General features: G+C 40.8%; 1 protein-coding gene across 4 annotated transcripts in view; it reads right to left on the bottom strand.

The window, feature by feature from the left end:
- The window catches only part of ddhd2 (DDHD domain containing 2), a 60476-nt gene that overhangs the window by 14743 nt on the left and 20822 nt on the right, over nucleotides 1–24911 (bottom strand). For 3 of the 4 annotated variants that reach the window (XR_009062701.1, XM_057831419.1, XM_057831421.1), the window contains exons 6-17: nucleotides 20995–21115; nucleotides 20793–20882; nucleotides 20581–20722; nucleotides 20261–20469; nucleotides 19821–19885; nucleotides 19630–19752; nucleotides 18605–18700; nucleotides 14625–14780; nucleotides 14506–14532; nucleotides 6982–7137; nucleotides 6775–6877; nucleotides 6517–6678 (exon numbers count right to left, since the gene is read on the bottom strand). Coding sequence is in view for 3 of the 4 variants with exons in the window: in XM_057831419.1 (XP_057687402.1) it covers nucleotides 6517–6678; nucleotides 6775–6877; nucleotides 6982–7137; nucleotides 14506–14532; nucleotides 14625–14780; nucleotides 18605–18700; nucleotides 19630–19752; nucleotides 19821–19885; nucleotides 20261–20469; nucleotides 20581–20722; nucleotides 20793–20882; nucleotides 20995–21115 (1450 nt within the window). In the remaining variant the exon portion in view is untranslated. The remainder of the gene's footprint in view (nucleotides 1–6516; nucleotides 6679–6774; nucleotides 6878–6981; nucleotides 7138–14505; nucleotides 14533–14624; nucleotides 14781–18604; nucleotides 18701–19629; nucleotides 19753–19820; nucleotides 19886–20260; nucleotides 20470–20580; nucleotides 20723–20792; nucleotides 20883–20994; nucleotides 21116–24911) is intronic. The other variant, XM_057831420.1, reaches the window with a different exon arrangement.

Genomic DNA, 24911 nt, shown 5'->3' with positions numbered 1-24911 from the left:
GATAGTACTCTGCCGCACTGAAAGGGGACGTACGTGAAACTTGGCTTTCCGTCAAAAGTGGACGCGATTAACAACACCGGAGCTAAAAGGTTTGCTTCAAACTACGGGACAGAAGATAACTCGCGCTTTTCAAACGGACTGGTACACCCGAAAAGACTGGCTATGTGGCTGTCCTTCGAAAAAAATCGGCTTTGCTGCTTTCCCTGCCTTTTTTTCTCAACTTGTGCCAATGTCTGGACTAACACGAGATATTGTGACATTAAAAAACTACCACGAAGCCTCAGCAAACACGAGAGCTCGACCACTCACATTCAAAGCCTGATTGCTTTAAAAACCTTTGGAAGCTCAAGGATCGATTTGGCTTTGACGAACAGCGGAAGCTCAACGGTAGCATCCAGAATGCTAAGGTAAAGAGTTTGAAATACCTCATTAATGCAACCTGCATCCTAGCTAAACAGGAGTTAACATTTCGTGGTAACGATGAGCGTGTAAGCTCTTCTAAACGTGGCATATATGTAGAACGATTACATGGTTTTGCTAAGAAAGATGAAAGGTTAGCTAGACATTTGGACACATCCACTGTGTGTTCTGGCTTGTCAAATAGAACACAGCGATCTAATTGAAGCAATCCTCTCCATTGAGGCGGAGAGATTTTTTTAAGGTAAAGGAAAATAAGGAGGACTTTTACAAAAAGGGCGTAGGTTTGCATAGGGACGGTAGGGACATAACACTACCAACTTTTCAGGATGCTAAAATTGTCCCCACCAACGTTTAAGCAACCTTACCTTTTTTGCATGATATAATGTTCAGTTATATAGAGAATTTAGATCTTTCAATAGTTCCAAATGTTGTAAGGATAGAATTGACCCTACCATTATTGAGTAAATTATTTTCATTATGTTTATGCTAATAAAAACCAGACATTTATTCAGGAAGTTTTCAAAATGTTTCTTTAGTATTTTTTGAAAACAAAGGTTTGAATCGAACAGTGTATCATCTGAACCAATGCACATAAAAGTTATTATCAGTAGATAAGGATTTATTTTGCATTGATCATTTTGCCTATTGATTAACTAGGTTCATATACATGAGAAATGTGGCCCTTTGCCCCCTTCATCCAATCTGTTTGGTCTTATTAATGTCCCGTCCCCAGCAAAAAGTGTACCTACATGCAGGTTATGCTGTTATATCGTCCCTACGAATGTTGAGACCAAACCTATGCTCTTCCAAAGTAACGGCGGTTTTTGTGGTGAAGGACAGGTGCAAGACCACAAACAGTTTTCATTTCAATCTTATAAAAAAATTTTTTTTAAAAGAGCTTAGACTAAGAAAAATACAATAGAATATCTAAAAACTAAATTTTGGCCTTAAATAAAATATTCTTTGTTTTTCTTTTCACACTTTTTGTTTAGCAATCTGTAATAAATTGATTAAAGTATCAGAATTACAAGTTTTAAAAACTGAATATTTCGCTAAAGGTCAGAATTGAATTCTGTGGTTTTGTACACCACTCTTTACTCTCATTTATGTTGCATGAATTATCGCAAATGCATGTTATTGTCTTACTTTTACGTATCGATAATATGTACCGTGTGTGCGTGTTTTGTGAAGAATGCTGATGAGATATGAAATAACCAGTAGCCAATTGAATAAGCTACCCTTTTTGGTTTATATATTTGGAAATCTGACACTAAAGGAGTCAGTGCCTCACCAACCATGAACCTCACCGCACGTCACTGCCTCTCACATAGGGTAAACTGTGCTGGCGTATGTAAATACACTGTATAGCCATCAATTCCACTCCATACGATCTGATTGTTCCTTTATTATTTAAATTAAATGAGATATCTAATGTGACACTATACTTCAACCACTGGACAATAAAAACTGTAAAATATATAATATATTATCGCAACATCATTCAATGATGAATCCACACCATCATGGCTCCAACTGGTAGCTGGCGTCTACGTCTGCAACATCATAAAATAAGCAGAAGAACACATTTGATGTTGACAACGTCGCATAGACCCTACTCACCAACGTCACAAAATGACGTGTCGCTGTATTCGGCCGCCATATTGTCCGTCATTGTTTATCCGTATTCTCAATGGTTTCAATTTGTCATGCAATTAATATTCCAATTCATGGAAGCCCCGGTGCTTTCAGACGCTGTAAACTCATTGGATGCGTTGCATAAAAGGTCGATCCTTTCGCCAGATCCATATTTGATGCCTTAATCTATATTTTTCGGCCCGCTGTCTTCGCCAACTCTGCCTGACATCTGCTACCCTGATATCTACAACTATCTTGTCCACACAAAATCAGCCTATTCTCACGAAAGTATGAAAAACTTTAGGAGCAGCACTCTAAGCAACATTACCCCGTGTGACCCTTTACTTCCAATTTTCTAAAATGGCGACAATCAAAAAAAAAAAGGTTGACTGTGATGGCCGACGCTTCAAGGATAGGTGGATATTGGACTATTTCTTCAATAAAACACGCAACAACTGTGTCTGCCTCATTTGCAAAGAGACAGTCGCTGTTTTCAAAGAGTTCGATGTGACGCGATAATGATATTACCGAACAAGACACACTGACATGTACGACAACATTACAGGGAAGATACGCAGCGAGAAATTAAAGCAACTTGAAGCTAGTTTAATTTCACAGCTGCAGTATTTCGCAAGAGCCCAAGTGTCCAAAGAGAACGCCACAAAGACGAGATTGTTGAAATTATGAATTTAAAAAAATTATAGCGCAAATGTGACACACAGAAGGGCTTGCTAAAATTTGTTTAAATATATTGTTCTATGTAAATCAGCCAAGGTAGCCCCCCCGTATTTTTACCACAACAAATCTGGCCCCCTTTTCAAAAGGTTTGGACACACCTGTTTAACTAATGATCCGTAGACGAGGCCAGCTTTCACTTGGTACCAGCTAAATATTATTCAAAATGTAATGATGGTGGAAGAAATAAGCATATTGAATTTGAAACTGTATGTTGTTGATGATTAGAATCGCAATGATCTTAATTGTGGTTGTCAGCCCACAACCCTCTAAATATATGTTAAATGCATTTTACCAGATATAAAATGACTACTACATAATCTGTGGTAATCGTTTGGAGCCCAGTTTTCTCGTCGAATTGCAGCAGTCCATCTCGCTCTCCTCTCTAGGTCTCTCGGAATACGGTAGAACTTCAAGTCTCTCAGTCTATCTTTTCTGTTATTGCAACTAACCGCCACACACGCCTTCACCATTATGATTGATAATGTTAACGAGCAGAAAAACACGCCATAATAGGAGGAATTTACGTAGCGGTAAAGCGTCAACACGACGAGTAGACGGACAACATGGCGCGGAGGCGTGGTTGTGACGTCATGTGAGTAGGGTCTATAGGTATTCCCCAGGATACGACGGACCCGACTTAGGGGTTTTCGACTTTACGACGCCTGTGTCTTGTTGTTTTGTTTTTTTTAAATGTTGACTTTTATTTTTTGATGCTTTTATATTGGAGCAGGAAGCATAGAGCAGGTTGTACTTCCGCACGCGAGAGCCTTTACACACCCGCCCACCCAACACACGGCAGGGATGGCACACGCACACATGAGGAAGCAGCCGAGTGACAGAGGTGACAGACTGCGCGCACATTTGTTGCTTATGAAGCATCCAGAAGCGACGGCTGTATATAACCCCTTTTATACTGTTTATTGTGCATTTTAAATTGTGGTTGAATAGTTGGGGCGAGGTTATGTGATTGTTTTATATGCTGTTCGGACGCTAACTGATACATGCTAATCGTTTGTTATTGCTGTATCAGCAGCTACTTGTAAACGCAAATTTGAATTGCTGCTATTGAAGATGAAACTGATTTACCGCGATTTCCGGTGTGGGCATTCCGGCTTGGCACCTGTACGTTGGGGTTCACCCAGGTGGACGAGAGGGTATCTTCGGGTGGGGGGACGAGTTCTAACTGTTGTTTGTGCTTATGCACCGAACAGCAGCTCAGAGTACCCACCCTTTTTGGAGTTCTTGGACGGTGTGCTGGAGAGCGCCCCCTCTGGGGACTCCCAGGTTCTCCTGGGGGACTTCAACACTGACGTGGGCAATGACAGTGAGACCTGGAGGGGCGTGATTGGGAAGAACGGCCCCCCCCAATCAGAACCCGAGGGGTGTTCCGTTATTGGACTTCTGTGCTCGTCACGGTTTGTCCATAACAAACACCATGTTCAAACATAAGGGTGTCCATATGTGCACTTGGCACCAGGCCACCCTAGGCCGCAGTTCGATGATCGATTTTGTAATCGTGTCATCGGACTTGCGGCCGCATGTTTCGGACACTCTGGTAAAGAGGGGGCGGAGCTGTCAACTGTCAACTGATTACCACCTAGTGGTGCGTTGGCTCTGATGGCGGGGGAAGATGCTGGCCGGACCTGGCAGGCCCAAACGTGTTGTGAGGGTCTGCTGGGAACGTCTAGCAGAATCCCCTGTCAGAAAGAGTTTCAACACCCACCTCCGACAATACTTCTCCCTTGTTCCGGGGGAGTTGGGGGACATGGAGTCCGAGTGGGCCATGTTCCGCACCTCCATTGTTGAGGCGGCCGAACGGAGCTGTGGCCGTAAGGTGGTTGGTGCCTGTCATGGCAGCAATCCCCAAACCCACTGGTGGACACCAGCGGTAAGGGATGCCGTCAAGCTGAAGAAGGAGGCCTATCAGTACATTCCTACCCTCACCTATGGTCACGAGCTGTGGGTCGTGACCGAAAGAACAAGATCCCGGATACAAGCGGCCGAGATGATTTTCCTTCGCAGGGTGTCCGGGCTCTCCTTTAGAGATAGGGTGAGAAGCTCTGTCATCCGGGAGGGACTCGGCGTTGAGCCGCTACTCCTCCGCGTTGAGAGGAGCCAGTTGAGGTGGCTCGGGCATCTGGTTCGGATGCCTCCTGGACGCCTCCCTAGAGAGGTGTTCCGGGCATGTTCCACCGGCGGGAGGCCCCGGGGACGACCCAGGACACGCTGGAGAGACTATGTCTCTCGGCTGGCCTGGGAACGCCTTGGGATCCCGCCGGAGGAGCTGGTTGAAGTGGCTAGGGAGAGGGAAGTCTGGGCTTCCCTGTTAAAGCTGCTGCCCCCGGGTCGATGATGGATGGACGGACGGACGGACGGATGTTACTGTCGTGTTGACAGCAATGAGCTCTCACAGTTTTCCCACTTACGTTCTCACTTTCATTTTACCGTATCAATCCATGGAAGAAACATTTATTCATCATGATGAAACGAGCAAGTTATACAGCAGCCTTTAAAAGAAAAGTCACATCTGTTTTGTTTTCTCCTAGATTCTGGTAAGTTGGAGAAGTTGTCAAATCATATTATTACCATAAATATTGTCAGTTTATGGTAATGTTTTGAACTACCAATGTGCTATGCTTGTGCTGTGTTTCACCAGTCAGTAAAATGACATCTCTGTATCTGTACACGAGCTCTGTTTTCTTGTATTCTTCTATTTATTGGTGCGAAAATTAGGGTGCGCGTTATAAACGGGTACAATAATTTCCCCTAGATTTTACAAGTAAATTTGGGGTGCGCATTATACACGGGTGCGCCTTATATTCGGGAAATTACGGTAATTTCATTTTTATTTTCGTTTCATTCTGCAAGTGTTGATGTCATGAGCAGCTGAATAAAGTCGGCAAACCACACGGACATCTGTCATCGTAATTTCGGAGCATAGCTTGCTGTCTAGCTAGGACCTAGCTCCAACATCTTGGAGAGGACAGTACAATTACGTGTAATACATGTTTTGGATATATATTTTTTTTAATTCAGAAGGTGTTTTGAGGTATATAAAGGGTTCATTCCAACTTACGCGAAAATCCGGGTTTCATCGTAAGCACAGGAACGGAACACGTTCATAAACCGGGGACTACCTGTATATTTGTTTTGAATTTGATTTGATTATTATTTTATTTATTTATTTATTTTTTAGTCACCTAATTCCAAAGGGTTCGGTCAATGCATATGTGAAACTGGTGGGGTCTCGGAACCGTAAGCAAGGTTAAGAACCACTGCCTAGTATAATTGTACATCCAGCATGTGTAGTCATTTGTTTTGATGCTTCTGCGCATGCTGGTCAGTTTGCTCAGCACGTGTCGGTCTGCGGGTAAGTGCGGTTGCGTACTAGATTGACTCAATGGAAAAAGGCTTTCTGAACGGGCACGACAAAAAAAAAAAACTGATCGGAAGAAAAATCAGATTTGTGCATTAAGACCTGCGGTATGAACCTAGCATATCTTTTGAGCAAGGGCCTCAAATATGGATCAAAAAAGTTAAAATAATTTACTTAGTATCTGCTCTGAAGAACAGAAACAGTAAACAACAACTAATGGATGCATTGTAAAAGAGAAGACAAATGCAAATATTTAAGAAGATTTAACAAAATATACCAAGTCACAAATTACCTCGTAACACTAATTATCCCGGCCTCCACTACATTAAACGACTCCTAAGATCTACCTTGTGTCTCCTGAAGACTTTCCTCTGTTGTACTTTCTCCTTCAGCAACTGGGGGCAGCGCAGCAACAGGTAGTTTGGAAAATGACTGCCAAGCTGTCCGTAATGATCCAAGAACATTATTCTTAAAATCTATGCTCATGCGGGTAAAGCTGTCCTTCAGTTCTAGGAGAAAAAGATAAATTAGCTTTAGGATTTTGACAGAAAAGATCATAACACGACGGTGTTTGACACAGATCGAGAAAAACAAAGAACCCATACCCAAGTGCATCCTTTTACGGCCTTTATGGTGCGGAATTAGCATAGGTTCCAGGTCAACATCTGGAATAATCATGGGTTCAATCCGGTAAGCTACAGGATCAAACTGCACAACAAAAGACAGTGTATGAAATTTCAGCAAAAATAAGAGATTCATTAGACCATAAAAGACTGTCTATAAGAAATGTGTGAATATTTGCTGTTGCACACCGGGTGATAGATGTTATAAAAACTCTTGCAGGTCGGGAAGCTGTAGTTGAGATCGATGCGTTTAAGTCCACGGACAGTTAAGAACATTCCAATAGGCGATCCAAAAGCAAAAAAAGTCTGTGGCTGAAACGCGAGCTGTGGGTAATCGACGGATACCTGGAGAGAGAAAAGCCTTAATCATTTACAGTGGTACCTCTACTTTGGAACGTCTCTACATACAGAATTTCCATGATAAGACACGCCTCAACGGGAAAATATTGCCTCTTGTTACGAAATAAATTTGAAGACACGGAAGGGAAGAATATAGAACTTAAAGCTTCCAGAGTTTACTGAACGTGACATACTTATAGCTGAACTGGCATTGGCTCTTGCTTAGCATTCCTGGCATTCAATTGGCTAAGAGGGGCCTCGACTGTATGTGTATGTGTGTATCCTAGCATCCTCTTCATTCCTCCCTCGTGTTCTGACAGCCTTACATGAGTGCACAGGTAATCCGCGGGTTACAAACGAGTCAGAATTAACTCTAATTACCCCAGAATAACTATCCAAAAGGTGCAAAAGTATTGTATTTTGTTTAATGATGGAGGATACACTGCCCTCTGGTGGCAACTTTGGGTCTTGCTGGACTGTCGCCTTATGACTGAGGAGCAGACTCTTGTCAGACATGGATAAAGGACAGCTGCGCTCTGGTTTGACCCACATAAGGCTGTAAATTGTTTCAGCTAATATATGTTTAGGTATGTATTTGTAATTAAGTTTACAGCTACATTTTGAGGAGTTACATGTGCGCGATTTGCTATGAGAATTGTAAATACGTTAGCATTCATAGGATTTAAGCTATCGGACTTTTGTTAGGCAAATTAGGCTCATCCAATCTACTAATTTTCATATTGAGCAGACTAGATGGACGTTTGAACACTAATTGTCTTGTATTAAGTGTTTTATTGTGAAAATGCGTGTCGTTTTGAACATAAGTGTACATTTGTGTGTTACAGCTTTACAAATGGTCAAAAGTGAAGGAAGTAAAAAGCTCCAAAAAGCACATTTGCCTTGTTTGATGTCTGTCAAGGCAAACAACTTCACGTTTAGTGAGGACAGAACACGTCATATTAATAAAGTCAAAAATAAGATACTGTGGGGTACAATAAGGTATTTTTTGTTTATACGACTAAAAAAAAGTTTTCTAAAAACGACTGGAGACAAAATGCCGGATGAGACTCCAGCGTCATAAAGTCGAAATCGACTAAATCGAGTATGTTGTAACCCGGGGACTATCTGTATTAACTTTTATTCTTTACAGTATTCTTGTTTTTTTATGTTTATTGCGCAATAATCTAATTGGAACATGTATTTGTTACATGTTTTGATGCATTTTTATGCATTAGAAAAGATTTATGTCTGAATTTTGGGGGGCATGGAACGGATTAGGGCATTTACAGTGGGGCAATAAGTATTTAGTCAACCACTAATTGTGCAAGGTCTCCCACTTGAAAATATTAGAGGCCTGTAATTGTCAACATGGGTGAACCTCAACCATGAGAGACAGAATGTGGGGAAAAAAACAGAAAATCACATTGTTTGATTTTTAAAGAATTTATTTGCAAATGATGGTGGAAAATAAGTATTTGGTCGATACCAAAAGTTCATCTCAATACTTCGTTATGTACCCTTTGTTGCCAATAACGGAGGCCAAACGTTTTCTGTAACTCTTCACAAGCTTTTCACACACTGTTGCTGGTATTTTGGCCCATTCCTCCATGCAGATCTCCTTTAGAGCAGTGATGTTTTGGGGCTGTCGTTGGCAGTGTTGTTAATAACGGCGTTACAATATAACGGCGTTACTAACGGCGTTATTTTTTTCAGTAGTGGGTAATCTAATTAATTACTTTTCTCATCTTGGCAACGCCGTTACCGTTACTGAGGACGGAAAGGCATGCGTTACTATGCATTACTATATTGGTCGAAAAGTCTGAGGGAGACGGACTCACCGAGACGACAGAGCGGGGAGGAGGCAAGAAAGTTGTAACGCCGAGCAAACGCGATGCTAGGTAGCTCCAATAATACATGTTGTAGCCGATAGCCGACAAACTACGCCCGCATGTTATGGTAGATATGGTAGACATGGTAGATATCACTTGTACTGTATATAGATATAACTAGATGCAAAACGACAGCCGCCATCTTAAAGCAGTAGGCTTTTTAGGACGGCTCTGTTGTAGAGAACCTTCCTCGCGAACCTAAGTAACTTTTTATCTAAAATACTTCTAAATCGGCAAAATCTTGACTTGAATCTATCTTAAAATGATGAAACAGTTTTAAAACTTTCATATGTCGAAAGTAGAGAGAAGGGAACTAATGCAATAATGGGAGCAATTTTAACAACTTTTAACAGTTGATTCAGGGTAAAGGGTAAATTAGGGTAAAGAATTGGGCTCGGGCCAATTGTACCAAAAACCTCCACAAAAAACTTCACATAGTGTGGCCAATGTTTTTTTTTTTTTTTTTTTTTTTTTTTGGAGGGAAAAAAAAAAAGTAATTATCACCAATTACTTTGCCAAGTAACTAATTACTCTTACATTCAGGTAATTGAGTTAGTAACGCAATTACTTTTTGGGAGAAGTAATTTGTAACTATAATTAATTACTTTTTTTCAGTAAGATTAACAACACTGGTCGTTGGGTAACACAGACTTTCAACTCCCTCCACAGATTTTCTATGGAGTTGAGATCTGGAGACTGGCTAGGCCGCTCCAGAACCTTGAAATGCTTCTGACCAAAAAGCCGCTCCTTTGTTGCCCTGGCTGTGTGTTTGGGATCATTGTCATGCCGAAAGACCCAGCTATGTCTCATATTCAATGCCCTTGCTGATGGAAAGAGATTTTCACTCAAAATCTCTCGATACATGGCCCCATTCATTCTTTCCTTCACACAGATCAGTCGTCCTGATCCCTTTGCAGAAAAACAGCCCCAAAGCATGTTTCCACCCCCATGCTTCACAGTGGGTATGGTGTTCTTCGGATGCAATTCAGTATTCATTCTCCTCCAAACACGAGAACCTGTGTTTCTACCAAAAAGTTCTATTTTGGTTTCATCTGACCATAACACATTCTCCCATTCCTTTTCTGGATCATCCAAATTCTCTCTAGCGAACCGCAGACGGGCCTGGACATGTACTTTCTTCAGCAGGGGGACACGTCTGGTGGTGAAGGATTGAGTCCTTGGCGCCGCATTGTGTTACTGATAGTAGCCTTTGTTACTGTGGTCCCAGCTCTCTGTAGGTCATTCACTAGGTCCCCGCGTGCGCTTCTGGGATTTTTGCCCACCGTTCTTTAAGCCTGAACGATATATCGTTTAAACATTGCCTCACGTTCTGCACGTGCGCGATAGTCCAATCGCAAGCACGTGTGACAGTTTTTTGGTTTTTTTTTTTTAATTCAATATACGCCTTGCTTTCTACTCTGAGCACAGGCTCTCACCCTCCCTCTCCCAGCCCTTTGTTCCTCTCAGTCACTGCGCACTTGCTTATTAAAGTTAACGATGGCTTTGATCTGGCCAAAGAAGCAGACTTCACACGGGCATCTGTCAATCATCGTTTAACTTGTTAAACAGTTTCTTCAAGGAAGCCGCGCTGGAATGAATGTGTGTGTGTGTGGAGACATTGGAGACATATAAATGCCAGAAGTGATCATGAGGAGTTTGACATTTCTACATGTCACTCCAACGGTCACAGCTAAGGTAGATAAAGAGAAGCATTTAATAAAGCCAAGCATTTATCTACTACAGTACTTTATTCTTGTTCAAAAATGATTTGGTTGGACAGTTTTGTTTAAAACTGATCATAATTTTGACATATGAAGTGCTTAAAAAACATTTTATATACACTTTTTAAATCACTTTGGGGGAAAAAGTGAGAAAAAAACATGTCATATATATCTCTTTCCAATGCTAAATCTGAATAAATACATTGAGCACAAAAAACACACACCAAAAAATAAATAAATAAATAAATTGGGGGGGTGCGCTACTTCGCGGTTTTTCACTTATTGCGGCGGGTTCTGGTCCCCATTAACCGCGAAAAACGAGGGATCACTGTACACTGTGGTGATGGTGAGTCATCCAAAGTCTTTTCAAACAGCTATTCAAGTCATCAAGTGAAAATTTCTTTAAAAAAAATATTTTTTAAAATTAATATCGCAATATAATATCGCAAACCCCCAAAAAAGAGCAACAATAGTTTTTTCCAATATCGTTCAGGCCTACTGTTCTTGTTATCATTTTGACGCCACGGGATGTGATCTTGCATGGAGCCCCAGATCGAGGGAGCTTATCAGTGGTCTTGTATGTCTTCCATTTTCTAATAACTGCTCCCACAGTTGATTTCTTTACACCAAACGTTTTAACTATTGCAGATTCAGTCTTCCCAGCCTGGTGCAGGTCTACAATTTTGTCTTTGGTGTCCTTCGACAGCTCTTTGGTCTTGGCCATAGTGGAGTTTGGAGTGTGACTGACTGAGATTGTGGACAGGTGTGTTTTATACAGATAATGAGTTAAAACAGGTGCCATTAATACAAGTAACGAGTGGAGCCTCGTTAGACCTCTTTGACGGCCACAAATCTTGCTTGTTTGTAGGTGACAAAATACTTATTTTCCACTTTAATTTGGAAATAAATTGTTTAAAAATCAAACAATGTGATTTTCTGTTTTTCTTCCACATTCTGTCTCTCATGGTTGAGGTTTACCCATGTTGACAATTACAGGCCTCTCTAATCTTTTCAAGTAGGAGAACTTGCACAATTGGTGGTTGACTAAATACTTATTTGCCCCACTGTACATGGAAAACGCGTCTCTACTTACAGAATTTTCAAGTTAAACTACTTCCAAAACCAATTAATTTCGTAAGTAGCTGTACCGCTGTAGATGAAATTGCTAATAGGAAGATGGTTGACTGTTTAGCAATGCAGACACATGAAACATACACGTAACTTTAAGAAAGAATGAGAGCATGCAAGGGGAAGAGCCGCCACTCATGCAAAGTTGGATGACAACAGAAAGTGAAGGCGGTCTTATGTTTCAAAGTATGTTTTGGCCAATGAAATAAAATTGATCATAAGAAACTTGACCGCTGACCATTTTGAAACAGAGAGCTTCTTCTTGGGTACTGATTAATGCTATAATATCAATATGCAAGACTTTGTTCTTAAAGTGCCTATGACAACAAAAACCACGTTTATTTCATATTTCACGCGGTATTTTATGCTCCTGAATGAAATGGACCGCTCGAATGTGTGTGGAGGCGATCGATATGTTTATTCAATTTTTGGAATCCCACGCCATGAAAATGAGTGACTTCTGGCCAGAGTCTGGATTGAGAAAGAAGGCGAATGTGATGTCAGCGGACTAATCATCTTCACAATACAGCCATTACTGTATTATGCAGAAGGACTGCGGATCCAGCCAATTTTTATTTTTCGCGTCACGCAAGCCCAATGTGGTGCAGGCTTTTGTTGCTGCACCAGGGAAAGGCGTGTGAGCCTTTTTGGGTTTCAAAAAGATCCTGTTCACCGCAAAGAATCGGCAAAACAACTGTGGGACCGTGTCCGTCAACTGTGGATTTGACGGACACGGGAGTGAGTGAACTACACGTTTTATATTATGTCAAATACTAGGATCATGGCACGTTTTAATAAAGAGGTGGCTTGCATTTTGCTCCCTGTCTACCGAAAAGGTGGGAGTGGCCGTCTCCCTCTGCTGATGACCGGCGGCATGTCCCACACCATGGTTGAGCGCCCGTGCTCGGGCAGCCACGCGCTCTCGTCTGTGGTTCTCGATTGTGTGGAGACTTCCACCCCTCTAGGCCCTCTTCGTGTGCTCGCAGAGAGAGCCACCCGCTTCGACGTCGGCCAGTTAGTCCTCCGAGAATACGCCATTTTTGGCCTTCAACGACGAGCCGAAACTTGCTCGCCGCCGGGGGCTGGCCGATCGGTGAAGGCTATCACCCCCGCCGCCGTGTGTGACATGAGTCGGGGTAGTTTTGTGTAATTTTTCCTTTTCGATAGGTGAGGAAGAGACTTGGAAGAGCCGCTCGGTTCGGGTTAGCATGTAGCATAGCTCTCACACTCTTTCCTAGTCTCCGAGTCCTCACTGGGAAATGACAGGAGCCGACTAACTCCGGTGGCATAAAACATCATTCGGGAGGTTTAAGAAGTCGGCACATTTGTCCATTATGCAGTAATTTAGCCCTGTTGTACTGAGTAACTGCATTTTTAATATTTCATATTCCATTCAGCACAAGGCAGTTATTTGTCATGATCATACAATTAATTTAGCAATTGGGGAAAAATACTTTGATTAAAAAGAATACCCTGTAGAAATATTGGAGTATATTTTGCTGCTCTTTGTCGCATTTTCCTCGTTCTGAATCTTTCTCCTCCATTGGGCTGAATTCTAAATCAGCTGAAATCGTTACTCTGTCGACGTCATCACCCAGATGGCAGCGCCAGAGTTCTATAATGACAGGAGTAGCTAACAGCAGATCGAAAGACTCTTTTCTTGTCATCTGCGGTTTGCCAAATTGTCGTAGATATTCGAATCGTCTCAAAATATGATTTAATTCACATAATAATGCTATTTAAGATTTTTTTTATGGTGTCACAGGCACTTTAAATCACCTATTCTGAAATGATTACTTCTTTGACATTTCTAATCAATACATCCAATCAGTGGTGAGGTATTTCTAGAAGGGGCTGCTCATGTGCTCATTGCGGGCTATCTTGTGTAAACAGGGGTGAAAGTGGCAAATATATACAAATTAATTAAAACATTGTTTAAAAATCTTATTATATTTAAGGATCACATCAAGCTTGCACATTTAAGAATAATCAGAATTTTCTGTTCATTATCTCTGGGGTCACGCATTATAGCGTGTAACGTGGAAGATGTTCTAAACCTCCCCATCAGACCAAATAAAATAAGCCTCTTCAACTCCTTCTCTTAAAGATCTGATCAATTTTCCATTGCATTGCCTTTTTTATTGCATTAATTCAAAAAGCTTGTTCTTTTTTTTCTTTTTTTTTTTTTGTCCCAGAAAATATGTGCATTTGAACGAATCAGAGCTAACTATCCATGCTGATCACATGTCAGTATGTCAGCCAATTGAACGGACAACTGGAGTCCTGGGTGGTTTTCTGCGTGCATGCGCACATCAACGCCACTCGGATACGCTGAGCTGCTCAGCAGATATCCTTGAATAAATAATAACAAAATATTGGTTGAAAACAATTTCGCTACACAAGCACTTTAGTAGGCTTAGCTTAACATGAGATGTGTATGTGGCAGCCCGGCAGTTTTTTTTAATTAATACATTTTTTTATATAGAGGTTTGACAGTTGCCGTCATATTTCCGGGATCAAAGCACCGTTCTGCATTTCGCCGACTTTCACCCCTGTGTGTAGGTGAGTTTCATATTGGTGACCCCTGGACAATACTGTGTTTCAAGCCTGTCATGTGGACACCACTTGAGACAAACCTGTCCCTTGGCTATGCCTCCATTGGTCTATCCAGGTAAGCAGGCAGGAGAGAAGCAGGAGGGTGATGCATGAAGGCTGTAAGCAAATCTACTCGTTTCCATGCATGCATTCGTGGTACCTGTCCGATGCCCATGTTGAAATATTCATAATCTACAGCGCTGGTTATGGACTGTGTTCTGAGGAACTGGCCCTTTTCAACAGCAGACTCTGGACCATTGTCCTGACTATGGAGGGAACCTTGTCGCTCCAGACTCAAACGTCCTGCTTTGTAATCCTATGTGAACATCAAAACAGACATTGTTGTATTAAGTCATTTAAAACACAATGAGATAGCCTAAGTTCTGGAGACTCTGGAATTTAGTTTACAGTAAAACTGCAAAGTATTGACCAGTGTTGTTTTTAGCAGCGCTTTTAATTTCCGTCCTAATCTTAGTCTTTTGGATGATTATACTTATTAGTCTAGTCATATTTTAGTCACCTCCAAATGTCTTTGTCTTCGTCTAGTTTATGTTAACGAAAATTCAAGACTCATTTCATTTAGTTTCAGGCAACTTTTACTAAAAATGTTTTTGTCTGTAAAATCAAAAAATGTTACTCCAAAAATAAATACAGGTTTCCAACTATTTCGAATAACCATTGACAAACGAGCCCATATTGTAGCATCTACAAGGACAACGCCAACTTGGTGATGATACACACTCAGCAGGAAAACATCACATTATTTTCAACTAATTATACACACCTGGACGCCACGAAATGGAGGTAAAAAAGTTGTCAAGAGTGTTTAAGAGGATGCTCGCCGTTGGCATTTACCTAATGATAACGCGTAAAGATGTGTGAAATTTCCGAGAACGATTCACAAATATCCATATTCCGATTATTTAAATATGCTAAGTAAAGCGGAACTAAAACACAGTCAGCTCGGTCTTCGGGACGCAATGAGGAACGGACCAAGAGTAAACATCCACAACTTATGCCGCTAGATTAAAAAAAACAAAAAACAATAATACCTGCAAACAACGCCAAATTGCTTCAAACTACGCCTAAATAATGCTACGGTAGATATCACATGTATATAGAACTAGATGTAAAATCACAGACTCGGCGGCGTTAGCACATTTATAGAGAACTAGATGCGAGATGACAAACTCGCTGGCGTTAGTAAACAGCCGCCATTTTAAAGCAGTAGACTTCTCAGGAATGCTCTGTTGTCGCGAACCGTCTGAGGAAACCTGATTAACTTTTCATCTAAAATACTTCTAAATCCGCAAAATCATGACTTGAATGAAACAGTTTTTTAAAATTAATTGAATGTAGTTTAAAGCTGCTGATAAAGAATGGGGCCTTGAGTATTTTATTTACAGTTTTGAACTGTTAACTTGATACTAAAATATAACTTTATTTGAGCCTGAGAGGATTTTTGTAGAGCTGTCCCGACTAGTCGACATAGTCGACGTCATCGATGACGTAAATCCGTCGACGAGCACAACATCCCGTCGACGGTTAATGAAGGGTTAATAAAAAATACATGCGTGGAAAGTTCAGAATGTCGGATGCTCTGTATGCAAGCGGGGAAAGCGGCACAAAGCCAAAAAAAGCGCACCAGAGTGTCCGAAACATTGACTTATTTCAAAGAAACAACGGAGGGTACACTCTTCTGTCCTGTCTGTTCAATGCCAAGCTTGGCTGCTCGTCGGCCGTGAATAAACACCTCAAGCGCCGTCACCGTTTGTAATTTTTTTTTTTGTTGTACACCAGAGGGTGCTGTCGCCTTACTGAATAATAATGTTTCATTGACAATGGGCCTGTAAGTGCTATTAGTATTGTCCTTAATGCTAACTGAAAGGTTTATTTCATGTTATGGTTTATTTTATAGTATAGAAAATTATATAAGGTTAAAAGGTCAAAAATATATACAGTATATACAGTGATTGCACTCAAGGGAGAGATTGTCAATGATAAGGTAATAAATTAAGGTAAAGGCAATTCATTGATCGATAAATAAGGTTTAAAAGGAAAAAGGTGAAAAGTTTTTGCTAATTTCTAATTGTGTTGTTTTATTTGTGTGCACCATAGCTCTTACGGTGTGATTACATCAAGGATGGAATAAAAGTTGTAAACCATCAGTTTAAGAGACCACCTTTTCAATCGGGATGCTATACTAGTTAATTCTATCAGCATTTGAACTCATTGTTTATTTGTGATTTATTATTATTTATGTGTTTATTTGTACTTTAATAAATAATTTAAGTGTTCCAATATGTTTTTTGTGAATTGATAAGTGTCAACAAAAATTTCATTGCTAAATTAGTAAACAAAAAAAATTTTTTTTTTTTTTTTTAATTATTAGATTAGTCGACTAATCGTAAAAATAGTCGGCTGACTAATCGGGAGAAAATTAGTCGTTTGGGACAGCCCTAGATTTTTGTACTATTTTTGTAACTAATGCACAAAACATTAAAAGCAGCTAATAGCTGGGGGGGGGGGTTGTGCAGCAATAATCGATTTATAATCGAATCATCGCTTCTGAATTGTAATTGAATTGTGAGGTGCCCCAAGATTCCCACCTCTAATTAACGCCGAATGCTTTACTAACACTACGAGTCACATTTAGTGTGTGATGAGCACTCATCACAGACATTTAGAGACTAAAGCAACATTGCACTCTGGGCAAGATAGGAAAGTCGCAGCACGTCACATGAGTGACACAGCCAGACACTGCTACGATGCAAGCTAACGACACATAAAATATCACACATTGTGAACATGTGACGGAAACTATGGCACATTTTCATCTGGTTCTCAACTGGCATTCGTCTCATTATGTTTTAGTCTCCCAAAACACGTTTTTAGCTCGTCATTGTCATGAAAATTCATTGACGAAAACAACACTGGTATTGACTAAGCATGTGCCGGTTACTATTTTCAAGGTTTACCGTGGTATGAAAACGTCACGGTTTCAAAACCACTAAATTTATCTGTCATACCATAGTTACGGCATAAGCTATTTTTGAGGTCCCAAAAATGTAGCAAGAAATCTATGGCCTTTGTCCGTCAGTGACACTACACTTGAGCTTTTACCCCCCTCAAAAATAGACAAAGTCTTTAGTATGGGAGTACTTCGGCTACCGAAAAGAAACAGACGGCCGCGGCTTAGAGGAGGAAGGACAGCCGACGTGGAGGCAACACCTCGAACATGATTTCACATTTACGTGATCATCATCCATCACTGATGTGGGAAAATATTACGTGCACATTATAAATGTGACCTAGATGCCCTAACATTAGCTAGAAGGGATTCACACGAGATAACCCATAGTATTCCAACTCTCACGATCTCGGGTGGTGCGTTTTCTTATCAATAAACATCGTCTTTTGAGCAAAAGTGTTTGCCTGTTGCTGACTCACCGCGAACCTAGAAATTTCGGAAAACAATCACTTTACACAAAATTTAAGGTAAGTAAACGCTGTCATGAACGTTTCCCACCAGCTACGAGAGTTCACTCTAACTGGCTTAGTGTGTCTAGCAATGGTAAAATAAATACTATATCGTAAGCTTGTTAACGAGGCAGATAATGTGGCTAGTTACCATGCCAAAACGGCTAACTAGTTTCCTCGTTACCATTAGCCTACTTTTGTCATCTTCCGCCATTGTAAACATCTGCCAATTTTTAAATATGTTGTGAAAATTAAAAAAATCCTCTTCAACGGAAAACAACTTTGTTTTTGTTTTTTAAACTCATACATCTCAAAATAACACAATTTTGAGATATAATTGCAATACCGTGAAACCGCAGTATTTTTGTCTAAGGTTATCATATTGTCAAAATCTCATTCCGGCACATGCCTAGTATTGATAATGCTTCACTTTTTTTCCATTTTTGTCGTTATGGCCTTTTTCCAAAATGGATACCATTAATTTTTATTTAGACCACTACACACAACAGCCAATAATGACATTCTGATTTATTTATTTTTTAAATAAAAAAAAAAAACGACCCAAAACTGACATATTAACAATAATTAATAACGTTTGCTCTGTACCGTCTTTCAGAATACTATAAATTCACTGTATCAATCAGTGTATGTGTGTCTTACCTCTGAAAAATATTTTCTCCTGACATATTTAAGCATCTTCTTCCGGGGCCCAAGAGGAATTCCTAAATCTTTGAGATCATTTTCTTGACAAAGAGCCTAAAGAAATAAAAACGGTATGTTTTAAAAGTTTGCATAATGATTATACAGTAAGTGTAATATCAGAGGTTGGTAGAGGAGCCAAAAATTCAACTCAAATAAGAGTAGCGTTATTTCAAAATAATAATCAACTAATACTACTCCTTACTCTTTTAAAAGTAGCCATCTGAAAAATGTACTCAAGTACAGGTAAAAAGTATTTGGTGGAAAGAATACTCAAGTAATGAGTAATGAGACATTGTGAGTAACTGCTTAAGATGTTTGAATTTTTTTCATAAACAACACTATATTTTCGATATTCATTTTCTATCTGAACTGTCTTATTATACTGTAGTACAACATATTACATAACCACATTAAGCCAAAGAAACGCAACAACAAAAAAACATTGAATTCCGGCGAGAGAAAAAAATCTGTTCGTCCAAAGAGCATGAGTGCCCTCTAGTGGAGAAGCCATATTTCCTATTATGAAACTAAAAGGATCATATCTCCGATTTTCAGTGGTCAATCGGTGTCAAATAAAAGCTGGGAGAAAGATTAAAATATGCGCTTTTGAGTTAAGTTGACGGTGGCACTCTAGGTGAAGAACTTAATTGTTGGTATAATGGAGTCATGTGATTATTATTGCGACGTCTCATTAGTGACTGTTTGCATCACTCTGACAAAAAAAGAAGCAAAACCTTACATGTAGAATTAAAAGGAAAAATGGAACAACCAGTGTAGCCCAAAGTAGAGGAGTAAGAGTAGCCTTTCTTCACAAATCTACTCTAGTAGAAGTAAAACGTATGGCCTAGTAAAACTACTCTTACAAGTACATTTTTCTCAAAAAGTTACTCAAGTAAATTTAACGAAGTAAAGGGTAACACATTACTACCCACCTCTGTGTAATATACAGTATTTTGTTTGTTTTCTGTGTTTCTGTGTGTTACCAGTGATTCAAGGTCCAGGTTTTCTGCCTTTAATATGTCTGTGTATTGCTGCAGGCCCAGTCTGGCGAGAGTCTGCTCTAGAAGTGTATCAGGTTCCAGATGACAGGGGTCATCGGACAGCACCTTCAGCATAGAGCTCTTTTCAGTCCATTTATTGACAAAGTAATCACTGTGAGTAAACACAATTATACCTCTTCTCTTGCAGATTCTGGACCAGTTCTCTGGTTGGTTAGCATGTCAAATAAGATCAACGAACCTATTGAAAAAGAAGTAACTGAGTGTCACTGCTCAAGGCTGACCGTAAAGTCTCAAATTCAGGTAGTCCCCGGTTACAAGTTGGAAAACAGAAATGTTGTTTAATCTACCTGCCGGCTACCGGCAGATTGATTTTTGATTGATTGATTTTACGACGCTGTATGGGTGTGTGCTGGTCCTAATGGGAAACGCAGTCTTCCTTAAGGCAAAACACTGCCGCTTTTGTTCACCCTGGAATCACTAAAATCGACTAAAACCGAAAAGTTACAAAGTGGTGCTTTAACAAACAAAAAAATGACGAGACACAGACGTCTTGAAGTCGAAATCAGTCGGTACGTCGTAACCCAGGGACTACCCATTATGATGCGGCTGTTACCAAGGCTATGACCCACAACAGAAATCTCCCCATTGAACTTGGGGTGTCTCTGTTTAAAGAGTGTGTGTAATCTGTTGATCTCTGATGCGACTGTATCCACTATGGTCTGGCAATAGGTAGGACTATTATAGAAAAACAAGTCCAGTAGGGTGTCGTTGGTGAAATGTCTCAATCTGCTGATGCTGGGCAGCGTGATCCTATGAATATCTCTGGAAATAAGAAAAATATATATATAAATCTGAATAACAGGCTGAAAAATATTTATTTATTTACAATTATTTTTCTTTGTGTGTTCATACTCAGCACTTCAAGAAACTTACTCATCCACACCAGTGGCATCGCCATGTAAAGCGCTATGCCAATTCACAGGGAGGAATTCCACTTTCCCCACCTTTCCTTCTAGCTGAGCAGTCTTATAATGAGAAGCCAACAAGGACAACGACACACTGCGGAAGTCATTCACTGGAAAGAGAACACAAGACTAGGAATGCTGAATGCATCTCCGCACTGCTAGTGAAACTGATAGACTTACCGCACTGAATGATGGATCTGAAGCGTAGATCACATGCAGGACCGATGCCATGGACCATAAATACAAGGTGGTCCACCTTTTCTGGTTCACCTTCAAACAAATAGAATATGAACCACGCCCCCCCAAAAAACGTCAGTTAAGAGGTAATCTAATAAATTAGCTAATGGATAAATGTTACACTCTCATTTTTAAAAAATCATACAATCTGGTATGTCTATAGGGATGTTATTGATGCCACGTTTAACTGTTCTAGGACGAGTATTTTCAGATGGTGAGGAGATCCAGTCTTCCTGCAATCCTATTGGCTGATAGTGCATTATCAACTGAAAAAGGGTCAGAAGAATAAAACATTACCAAAAAATAAAAACAAAAAAAATGAAGAATTTAGCTTTGTAATGTATGTAGTAGGCATGTGCCGGTTTCAAGGTAGACCGTGGTATGAAAACGTCACGGTTTCAAAACCACTAAAATTTTCCGTCATACAGTATTAGCTAGTTTTTATGTCCCAAAAATGCAGCAAGAAATCTGTGCCTTGGAGGGGCAGCGCTAATCCCTCCTTCTCCGGTTGTTGCTCTGTCCTGTGTCTTTCGGTGACACTACACCTGAAACCCCCCCCCCCCCCCCCCCCCAAAAGGACAAAGTTGCTAGTATTGGAGTACTTCGGCTACCGAAAAGAAGCAGACGGCCACGGCTTAGAGGAGGAAGGACAGCCGACAAGATTGTGGAGGGTGGTTGCCAGGGGAAGCAACCCCTCCAACATGATTTCCCTTTTATGTGACCATCATCTATCATTCATCCATTCATTCATTTTCCGTGCCGCTTTTTCCTCACGAGGGTCGCAGAGGTGCTGGAGCCTATCCCAGCTAACTACGGGCAGTAGGCAGGGGACACCCTGAACTGGTTGCCAGCCAATCGCAGGGCACAAGGAGACATACAACCATTCACGCACACACTCATACCTACGGAAAATTTAGAGTGTTCAATCAGCCTACCATGCATGTTTTTGGGAGGAAACCGGAGTTCCCGGAGGAAACCCACGCAGGCACGGGGAGAACATGCAAACTCCACACAGGAAGGCTGAAGCCCGGGATTGAACCCTTGATCTCAGAACCGTGAGGCAGACGTGCTAACCACTCAGCCACCGTGCCGCCACCCATCATCTATCACTTTACACAAAATTTAAGATAAGGTCACACTGTCATGAATGTTTCCCACCAGCTACTAAACTTTACTGCAGCGTGTTTAGTGTCTCTAGCGATGGTAAAACTGATACTATACCGCCCGCCTAGCCCCCGCTCCACCGAAGGCACAAGAGCATAGGAGCGATACTCTGGACAAGGTAAAATTAAGTTAACGAAGCGCTAATAAATAAGATTACTGTTACTGTACCTTGCTAATGTAACGTTAGCCCTGCGGAGGGCTAGGTTTCTATTAATTATGGCTACTGTCGATGCGTGGCTAATGTGTCTTTCATACAGGCTTTATTTAATCAGTAAAAATAGGTTGGCAGGGGGAGCAACACTTCCAACATGATTTCACATTTATGTGACCATCATCCCTCATCTTACACAAAATTTAAGGTAAGTAAGTAAGTGTGTCTAACGATGGTAAAACAAATACTATAATGTAAGCTTGTTAATGAGGCAGATAACCTGGATAGTTAGCATGGCACGACGGCTAACTAGTTTCCTCTCTACCATTAGCCTACTTTTGTAAAGTCTTCCGCTATTGTAAATATCGGTTCAAAATAACATTTTCGTAATACAGCCTGTGGTGCTTTTTCTCTGTGGCGACTTTCTGTGTTGAGAGAGGGTGGGTGACTGGGTGTGTTTGTTTAGTGTTTAAATAATGATACGAGTCATACACGCGCTTCGTCTCTTACTCTCGCTCGCTTTTAATATTCAACTAATTAATATTAGTAGTGGTACGTGTTTTACATAAAATCAATTTGATCATATCTTGTTTAAGTCCAGTTCTCCAGTGCCCTCCATAATTATTGGCACCCCTGAAAAAGATGTGTTTTTTAGCTTCTAATTTTTATTTTATTTTTTTTTTTATTCAAATAATATAGGACCTTAATGGGAAAAAAAGAGGAAAATCCAACCTTCAATACAAGTGCATTCATTCAGTGGGGAAAAAATCCCACATAAAGAAAAAATTATTTGACATCAAATAATGTGTGTCATAATTATTAGCACCCCTGGTATTAATACTTTGTACAACACCCTTTTGCCAACAAAACAAGGTCTGGGGACTGAGGTGGCCATAGGAGGAGCTTGATTTTGTGTCCGGTGAACCATTTCTGTGTTGATTTGGCCATATGTTTAGGGTCATTGTCTTGCTGAAAGACCCAGTGACGACCCATCTTCAGCTTTCGGGCAGAGGGCAACAGATTTTGATTTAAAATGGTCTGGTATTTCAAAGCATTTAAATTTTTTTTTTTTTTTTTAAATGAAATTTTATTGTCATCATCATCGATATCATTGACAATCATTGCAATTACAAAATTATTTGCCCGAAGGAACCGAAGAAGACGACAAAGGCGGACGAGATAAAGCATATGCTTATCAGTTTCCCGTCCCCCATACAACTAAAGACGCACATTCAGGCATGGAACATACATCAAAACTGTAAAATAACACAGTCAACAATCTGGGTTTGGTGCTTCAGAGTGCGTCTGTACGCGTTGGAGGCTGAGCAGCGAAATCATTCAGCGCATTCATGATGCCATGCACCCGAACAAGGTTCCTAGGGCCTTTGGAAGCGAAACAGCCCCACAGCATCACTGACCTTGCCTGGTACACCAGACTCACCGCTGTTCCAGCTATTGAGTCTGGCCACCATTCACGCGGATACAATTTCCAGGGCGGAGCAAGCCACAGCAAACAGACAGCGGAGTGGACCAATCAGCGACAGGCAGACGTGACGTTAGTAAAATGACGAGGGACTTGTGCGCGGAAGTAAACATACGAAGAGAGCAGAGTTTATTCAACATGGCTAGCGCGAGACAGACTGTTGTCAATAGCCACGTTTACATGCTGACTTTTATTCATACCGATTCAAATCATTCCGAATGGAAATTTCACATCAGCTGTTTACATGTCACTTCATCTATTCCGATCTAGCGTTTACATGTGACTGCCTTTATTCCGAAAGGACGTTTGACAACTGCCGTCTGACATGCGCAGATTAATCAAAACAAAGCGTCACGTTGCAAAACATGGAGATCGATCGTCAGATCAGCTGCTGTTTTAACTTTTCGAGTGGAAAAAAAACTTCAGAGTGATACGCTGTTCATTTAAAAAGTTGTGTGGGTGCGCTGTGCGTGTGCTTGGAAGCCATGTTGCAAGTGACGTTACTTACGTCACCGAGTGATGTCACCACGTCAGTACGGAGCATGCGCAGAAAGAACGCAACCAGACACCATTCCGCTTCCCTGTTTACATGATATAATTTTACTTCTAATCGGTTTGGGAAAAGGAATATTCCACCCCTGTGAATCGGAATGAAATTCTTTTCGGTTTGGGCCTGTTCATTCCGAATTAGGTGTTTATATGGAACACATTTATTCGGTTTGAACAAATATTCCGATTGTAATTGGAATATTTGGCTCCATGTAAACGTGGCAATTGACTCGTGTCGATGTGTTTTTGGTACTTTAAAACGGATTTTACCGTGGATTGGAACATATTCTCGGCTCTCCCGTTCACAATCTGTGTTGTGGAGACGACTTTCGACGCGCAAGAGTGACGTTGCTCGTTAAGAACACGTCACGCAAATAAACGAATCTGATTTGTCGATTGATTTTGTACCTGCTCGAGAGGCCGTTAATGGGCTGGTTCCCAGACTATACTCTCAGTGTTTGAGAAATACAGGGAGAATAGTCTGGCAGAGCCAGGCAATGACCCACTCCCATACTTCACAGTGGGTATGAGGTGGTTTTCAGCATGCGCATCTTTCGTGGCACGCCAGACCCACTTAAGAGTGTTTGTTGCCAAAAAGCTCAATCTTGTATTTTTGTGTGAGACCAAGATTGAGCTTTTTGGCAACAAACACTCTAAGTGGGTCTGGCGTGCCATGAAAGATGCGTATGCTGAAAAGCACCTCATACCCACTGTG

The sequence above is a fragment of the Corythoichthys intestinalis genome, chromosome 3 (genome assembly GCF_030265065.1).
Source record: "Corythoichthys intestinalis isolate RoL2023-P3 chromosome 3, ASM3026506v1, whole genome shotgun sequence".
In the NCBI taxonomy this organism is placed as follows: Eukaryota; Metazoa; Chordata; class Actinopteri; order Syngnathiformes; family Syngnathidae; genus Corythoichthys; species Corythoichthys intestinalis.
Note: the sequence above shows the minus strand (reverse complement) of the source record. Positions and strands in the feature narration are given on the sequence as shown.